Source organism: Coregonus lavaretus (genome assembly GCF_964263955.1).
Source record: "Coregonus lavaretus genome assembly, contig: HAP1_SCAFFOLD_2004, whole genome shotgun sequence".
Classification (NCBI taxonomy): Eukaryota; Metazoa; Chordata; class Actinopteri; order Salmoniformes; family Salmonidae; genus Coregonus; species Coregonus lavaretus.
Window position 1 is genome coordinate 73291 of NW_028161811.1, and position 8597 is coordinate 81887.

The following is an 8597-nucleotide window of genomic DNA, read 5'->3' on the forward strand; positions in this document are numbered from 1 at the left end:
TCAGGAAGTCCAGTTGCAGAGGGAGGTGTTCAGTCCCAGGGTCCTAAGCTTGGTGATGAGCTTGAAGGGGACAATGGTGTTGAACGCTGAGCTGTAGTCAATGAACAGCATTCTCACATAGGTATTCCTCTTATCTAGGTGGGTGAGGGCAGTGTGGAGCGCAATTGAGATTGCGTCGTGTATGGATCTGTTGGGGCGGTATGCAAATTGGAGTGGGTCTAGGGTGTCTGCGATGATGGAGTTGATGTGTGTCATAACCAGCCTCTCAAAGCACTTGATGATACATGAATCATATTAAAGAGAACTAATTAACTTGAATCAGCTTCATCATTGGGGGGTTGGGGGTGTGTGTGGGGGGGGTGTTTGTGGTAAGATACTGAGTGTCAGTTCCTCAGCGTCTTTTACATTACTCGTCTGATGTCCTGGCCCCAATCTATAGCTCTGTAGAAAGGATTGAATAAGTATCAGCAACAAGGTGAAAGATGCTCTTATATTTGACCCTCAACACAGAGATCCACAGAACATTTAAACACAGCAGCTATAAAGCAATAGAGTATATCAATCTATAGTACAAATGGCACCCTATTCCCTACACAGTGCCCTGGTCAAAAGTAGTACACTATATAGGCAATAGGGTGCAATTTGGGATGTGGTACAAGTATCTGTAGAGCCAGTTAGAATGTTGTTCCACTTTCCTGCCACTAGAGGTCACAGGTCTCCTCAGATATTGGGCTCTTGTCAAAGATGGTTGTTCTGTAGATAAGGAATAGGCTGCCATTTGGGACGATCTGAGCATGGGCTCCTCATGAGGTCACTGAGACAGAGGCCAGTCTGGGAAGACTATGTTTATCTATGCATCACCATTGGGTATTTATATCCCACACCACCTGTGTGCTATGTGTATGTGTGTGTGAGTGCACATCTACAAGTGTGTGTGTGTTTATGCATATCTGTGTGTGTGTGTGCGCGTATGTGTGTGTGTGTGTGAGAGAGCGTGCGTGTGTGTGTGTGTGCCTGATAGTACTTGCGTGAGCGAGCCATGCCCTGAGGCCCTATTTTAACCCGTCTCCTCAGTCTCATTGTCTGTCACAGTTCCAGCCCCTCAAATCATTAATGTCTGAATCAGCTGGAGACTGGGAGGAGGAGAGGAGAGGAGAGGAGGAGGGGGGTGGGAGGGAGAGAAGTGAAGAGAGGTGTGAATGGAAAGAGAAGAGAGTGATAGTAACTTAAATTGAACCCTCTTGTCATAAGGACTACATAACACTGTCATAACACTGTCATACCAACAATATAAAGATGTTATAAACAATTATAGAGCTTTAGCCTTTGGTTCCCCTGCTTCAAATACGATTTGTGTCTGTATAGTGATCTAGTGTGTGTGTGTGTTTTGGACTTGTGTCTGTGTGCGTGTCTGTGCGCGTGCCTGCATATATATACCTACAGGTGGGTGGTCTGTCTGTTCTATGTAACAGACTGTGTGTATTTATGACAGAGAACTGAAACACTGTAGGAGGAGGAGGAGGAGGAGGAGGAGGAGGAGGAGGAGGAGGAGGGTAGGAGGGGAGAAGAGGGATAAGAGGATGGAAGAAGATGGGAAAGGCGTGGAGAGGAGGAGAGGATGAGAGGATGAGAGGATGAGAGGATGAGAGGTACATAACAGGTCATAAAGTGCAACTGAACAAAGCATCAAACCTCAAGCACCGATTTATAAGGAATCTTTAATAAAAGATAGACGTGTTACACCCTAGCAAAGAGGATACAGACACAGACACATGATGCGCGCGCACACGCACACACACACACACACAGACAGACACACAGATAATGTATGTCTTACTATACTTGTGAGGACTTTTCGGGGACCAACAATTGATTCCCATTCATAATCCTATTTTCCCTAACCCTAAACCTAACCCTAACTCCTAACCTTCACCGTAACCCTAATTCTAATTCTAATTCTAAACCTAACCCTTAACCTAATCCCTAAACCTAAAAAGCCTTTATTGTAAGTGAGGACCGGCAGCATTTCCTCACTTCCCTGAATTTTAGTTGGTTTACTATTCTTGTACCCACAAGTATAGTAAAACATGTACACACACATACACACACACACACACACACACACACACACCCACCCACACACACACACACACACACACACACAAAACACTGCTCTATAGAGAGAAGGCAGAGAGCACCAAAGGGACAGAGTTATCATCAAGGCCTTAACAGTCAGAGCTGTAAGACTAGTTTAGGCCTGGATTCAATCCGTGGCGTGCTACACCGCATGTCACTATACAACCAGCAATGCAGCTTTTAAAGGCATTTGCCCCGACATTCACAGAGATCGTATTCATGGTAAACATCTTGTGGGCCTCCATTTTTTAAAGATTGTTATAGTGCGTGAAAGGATTGAATCCCAGCCTTAGTCATTTACATATTTGGCAGGAAATGGTGACGGTTGGCTGTGATTGGTTAATGATGCATACAGCATACAGAACTATAGGGTCAGGAATTTTTCCTGGTAATGAAGGTCACGTGGTCTAGAAAAACTCCAGGTCCTGATATAAGACATCATGACACCCACACACACACAGTAATAATGAAAGGAGAGAGAACCAACAGTGTATTTACAAAACATCGTCATTCTTTTTGGCCTTGATTCAGAGCAGTAAAGCTATAAGTACGTACACCACGCAATAAAGTATGTCAAATGTTGCTATCACATAATCACCACAGATTTTTGAGTTCTTGAATGCCAAAGAGGGGAAAAACTCTTCTGATTCGCTGGTCTCTCATGGGTTTTGTTGCTTTATGTAGGCTACGTTGCTATGTGAATGACCAGTCGCAGTCATAGCCTATCAGACGCTACGCTGGTGATCCACCCGCCCACTTTCACACTCCCTGTTGTGACTTCCTAGACTTTATTAGGATATAATATCTGTCACTTAGCAGACGCTTTTATGCAATGCCACTAATAGAACAGTGTCAATGAGTGAATACAGTATGTTTTTAATATGTGTGTATGATCCTTGTGAGAAGTGAACCAGTTACCTTGGATTTGCTAGCGCCACACTCTTACCAACTTTGGGGACGGTGAGGGAGAGGGAGAGGGAGAAGGATGTAGGGAAAACACCTTACAGAACAGAGCTGTGACACCAGGTCAATATCATAGAATTCTACATACAGTTCATCAACGTCATGGCAACTGGATAGAAAAAAGGAGGCAGACAAGAAAGGAGAGGAAAGAAGGGGAGCAGGAGAATAAGGAAGGAAACAAGGAGAGGAAGATCAAAGCACATCCCTGTCCAGGAAGCTCAAGAGAATAAAAGAGAGATCAGGGGAGGAGAGAAAAGAGAGGAGGAAGTGGGAGAGCAGGAGAGAAAAATAAGGTTAAAGGTTGAACAGATCAGATCAGGAGCGGATTTAAAAGAAGAGAAGGAATGAGAGGAGGAAGAAAAGCAGACCGGAGGAAGAGAAGGGGTGTGTCCCAATAACCTGTCCTTCTTCCTGAAGTGTGCACTCGTTCACTACTCCCCACAAATGTAAAAGCATTGGATTAGTGTAGGTGTGGGCTACAAGGAGGTTCCATATACCAATCATTTCCTTTCAAATCCATGAAGGGAAGTGAACAAGTGCACACTTCAGGAGAAAGGGGGGATTATTGAGGCGCAACCATGGAGATTGAGTAATAGGAAGGGAGGAGCAGGGTCAAATGTCAGGTCAAAGATGAGAGGTGAGAGATCAGGGGTCAGAGGTTAAAGTGTTCCCTCATCCAGCAGTTTGTTGATCCCGTTGCAGATCTTCCTCAGGTACAGTCTGTACTCCTCTCCGTCTCCGTACAGCTCGGCCAGGAACTCCCCGTGGGCGAAGTGGTTGAACACGTGGTCGATGCGAGTGTGCGACCGCGGGGTCAGGTGCTGCTCCACCAGCGCATGCAGAAGGTCCCGGCATTCCAGGAGCAACTCTGACAGAATGCGGTGGTCGAACGTGTAGTCCACCTCGTAGAAGCTGACCGCCGTCATGGCCGCCTGGTTCATCTTCTTCTTGAAGCGTTCGACCGTGTCCAGTTCGTCTGGGCTGAACTGGTGGTTGCGGTACAGGATGCCGATCTTCAGGGCGATCTTGATGACGTCTTTGACGATCTTGTGGGCCTCCTTCTTGCTCTTGGTGAACTCCCGGCTTGCCTTGTACAGCTCGTCCAGGATCTCACTGCTGACGTCGTCCGTCAGGAGGTTGGCCACCACCATGGTCGCCATCTTGGATAGGATCTTCTTCTGCGCCTGGAGGGCCAGGGAGCGGGAGTTGAAACTCTCCTGGCCTGGAGGGGGGAGAGAGGGTGGAGAAGGAGGGGAGAGAGAGGGAGATGGGGAGGAGAGGAGGGTGGGGCAAAAGAGGGGTGGGGGAGAGAGTGAAGTAGGGGGGAGAGAGGTTGGGAGAGGGGGGATGGAGGAGGGTGAGGTAAGAGGAAGGAGGAGGAGAGAGGGGGAAGGGGGAGATTGGGGGAGTAATGGGAGAGAGGGAGAGAGAGGTGGAGAGGTGGAGATGAAGGAGAGAGAGAGTTAGTGTTTAGCTCCATAGCCCACCCAGTCAAACACACATTCCTCTCTGTCTCTCTGTTTAAAGTTCTTGTCAAAGAGAAGGACAAATCAGGACCAAACACACAGAGAAGAAGATATGCTTTATACTAACCCTCCTTTTAAAGTCATAGTCAGGCACTTCTTACAGTGAACACATACTGTAAACTCAGAGTACAGGTGTCAAACTCCTAATACTTTGTCACATAGGTCTACAGTTAAACTGTGCTTGTCAGACAAGCAGCAATTATATTAGTAGCATTAAAGGGGAAGTCTAAAGAGGATCAGTACCTGGATCAGTAACGGTTAAATTAAGTAGGTACAGTAAATTATCTGGAAAACCAAACCATCTGAAAGAGGAATTTTCCTTTCCTTTACTTGCAGTGAAATGGCCGACACACACACACACACACACACACACACACACACACACACAGGGCGATAGTCGTGATAGCTTGGCGTCATTTACCTCTTACATTCTCTAACATAAAAAAACAAACATAAAACCTCTCTGGCTATTTTCTCTCCAGTCAAACAACACTTATGTTACATAATCATTCCACTCCTTCATACTACAGTAAAACTACAGTGGTCTGACTGACTGGTAGACTGAGGGGGATAATGACTGACTGGTAGACTGAGGGGGATAATGACTGACTGGTAGACTGAGGGATAGTGATTGACTGATAGACTGAGGAGGATAATGACTGACTGGTAGACTGAGGGGGATAATGACTGACTGGTAGACTGAGGGGGATAATGACTGACTGGTAGACTGAGGGATAGTGATTGACTGATAGACTGAGGAGGATAATGACTGACTGGTAGACTGAGGGGGATAATGACTGACTGGTAGACTGAGGGGGATAATGACTGACTGGTAGACTGAGGGATAGTGATTGACTGATAGACTGAGGAGGATAATGACTGACTGGTAGACTGAGGGGGATAATGACTGACTGGTAGACTGAGGGGGATAATGACTGACTGGTAGACTGAGGGATAGTGATTGACTGATAGACTGAGGAGGATAATGACTGACTGGTAGACTGAGGGGGATAATGACTGACTGGTAGACTGAGGAGGATAGTGACTGACTGGTAGACTGAGGGGGATAATGACTGACTGGTAGACTGAGGAGGATAGTGACTGACTGGTAGACTGAGGGGGATAATGACTGACTGGTAGACTGAGGAGGATAGTGACTGACTGGTAGACTGAGGGGGATAGTGACTGACTGGTAGACTGAGGAGGATAATGACTGACTGGTAGACTGAGGGGGATAATGACCCTGTGACTGAACAAATGAATGAATGAATGAAAGAAAGAATGAACAATAATACATAGATAGATAGATAAATGAATGAATGAATAAATGAATACATAAATACATGAATAAATACATAAATTACTAAATCACATGTGTCACATGTATGAAGAACAGAAGCTATAGCTGGCTTGTAATGAAGAGGAAGACTAGAAACAGACTTCCCTTCAGAGAAATGCCAGCAGGCTAATATATAGCATGTGTTTGAGTTTGTGTGCATGTCAGGCACGCACACACTCGCACACACACACACACACACACACACACACACACACAACACACACACACACACACACACACACACACACACACACACACACACACACACACACACACACACACACGCAATGGGTTTTATTTTGATCCCACCCAGCACCAAATTACACACCACATATCAACCATTATGATTAAAGATGAGAGAAATGAAAATGCTTTTTTTCTTCTTGGCTTTTTTCTAGTTTCCCTGAGTAGGAATTTAGCCTGGGGGAGGGGAGAGAGAGACGGAGAGAGACTGAGAGAGATGGAGAGAGGCAGAGAGGCAGAGAGAGACGGAGAGAGACAGAGAGAGACGGAGCGACAGAGAGAGGCAGAGAGAGACAGAGAGAGACAGAGAGAGACAGAGAGAGACAGAGAGAGACAGAGAGAGACGGAGCGACAGAGAAAGACGGAGAGAAACAGAGAGAGACAGAGAGAGATTTAGAGATAAGCCTGACATATCCCTTCCTTTCTCTTTTGCTGGCCTGTGCAGTAGCCCCATATCTGCTCTCTTTCTCTCTCCAACAAGATCTCACAGTTTGACCAATTTGACTTCAGATTCCGACATTTGTCCACGTGTCTCCAAACGTCCAATGTGTTTTGGACATCCTGTGTTGCTCTGCTGCTGTCGCCGGCGCCTCGCGGCTGGTTAAGTTAGGCAATAAGTTCAGGCATAAATAATGAGTGCATGTCACTGGGATTAAGCACGTTTCCCTCGGAGCCGGAGCTCGCAGCTAATATTCTATTTTATTACAATAGAACATTGTCTGTATCATCAACAGCCTTTCTTTGGAATCGTAAACACACACAAAAGTGCACACACACGCAAGCAGGCACACACACATAACTGCTATCTATATCTGTCACAGCCATCGTTTCCCTGTAACTAACATCCCGCAGTTCTGAATCAATCCTTTGTTCTAGTGTGCTTCTCATTTCCCCCAGTCCTCTGGAGGGTTATGTGTCTGTTATGAGGCTCTGACTGCATCTCAAATGCCACCCTATTGCCTATATATTCCACTATAGGTCCATAGGGCTCTGGTCAAAAGTAGAGCACTATATAGAGAATAGGTTGCTATTTGGGACGCAGCCTCAGAGTAACATAACATGATAGACAACTTGTTGAAACAATCGTATTTCAAAACAACAGAAATATAATTGTAACACTACTACAAGTTTGACAAACGTCACAAATCCAAAGCAGTGAACCCACACTGTGGTAGGCTATGTTGCCGTTTGATTGAACCCACACTGTGGTAGGCTATGTTGTCGTTTGATTGAACCCACACTGTGGTAGGCTATGTTGCCGTTTGAACGCTGATGTTTCACACCAAAGATAAAAGAGGAGCAGAGGAGAGAACCTGACAAAAGGAGGTGTGAGAGAAGTGACAGAGTGTGTGAGAGGGAGGGAGAAAGGGGGAGAGAGAGGCAGAGAGCGAGAGAGGGAGAGAGAAGGAGAGGGAGAGAGAAGGAGAGGGAGGGAGAGCGAAGGAAAGAGAGGGAGAGAGAGGGAGAGAGCGAGAAAGGGGGAGAGAGAAGGAAAGAGAGGGAGAGAGAAGGAAAGAGAGGGAGAGAGAAAGAAAAGGATGGTAATAGGAGGGAGATAGCTTTTAGCACAGAAGTGAAGAGGGTATAACAGGGAATTGGTGTGTGTGTGTGTGTGTGTGTGTTTGTGTGTGTGTGTTTGTACGTGTGTGTGTGTGTGTGTCCTCTCAGACCTGTAGCTAATGCAGGCAGGGTGGCACAGAGTCCTCACCTCTCTTGTGCTTCTCATAAGCAACTTGATCTCACAAGCCCAGGTCGATATTTGACATTTATCCAACAACTGCAAACCTCTCATCTCCCCATCTGTTGATCATATGGTTGTCTGGAAAGAGAGAGAGAGAGATGCCTCTCCTGACCTGAAGTAACACTGTAGCCTTGGCACACAGACACAGACAATATACAGTATACAATATGATACACTCTATTGTTCAAGAGGAAAGTTGTCTTGGACATACCAGACACTGATTACTATCTACACTCTGCTTGTTTTGAAAGATGTGTGTAGTTACAGCAGCTATAAAACAGGCATTATACTCTCTTCCCCACTCTCTCCTTTTATTCCCTCCCTCTTTCTCCTCCTCTCTTTCACTTTTTCGTTCATTCTTTCTCAATCTATTGTTCAGCTGACTGAAGTACGGAGATTCTAGTACAAGAGTGCACACACACAAACACACACTAACACACACACACACACACACATGATAGCTGTCACTCAAAATGCGCAAAAGTAAAACCAAGTTTAGGTATTAACTACGATTGGTTAAGGTAAAGGGTTAAGGTTTAGCATATTGAATATGCTATCCTCGTAGCAGTGCTGTAGCTCATGGTTTAAGCCTGTCCTCATCCCCAACCCCAACCCCAACCCCAACCCCAACAACATCCCCAACCCCAAC

At 45.8% G+C, this 8597-nt stretch overlaps 1 protein-coding gene across 1 annotated transcript; it reads right to left on the reverse strand.

Annotated features, from left to right (window-relative positions):
• Positions 1 to 3661: 3661 nt before the first annotated feature.
• LOC311120041 (tumor necrosis factor alpha-induced protein 8-like protein 3) lies at positions 3662 to 8004 on the reverse strand. The gene is made up of 2 exons (XM_084194670.1): positions 7916 to 8004; positions 3662 to 4321 (listed from the first exon to the last, which is right to left on the reverse strand). Exon 2 carries the CDS (start codon positions 4257 to 4259, stop codon positions 3759 to 3761), a length of 501 nt encoding a protein of 166 aa, XP_084050796.1. The 5' UTR covers positions 4260 to 4321; positions 7916 to 8004; the 3' UTR covers positions 3662 to 3758.
• Positions 8005 to 8597: the final 593 nt, after the last annotated feature.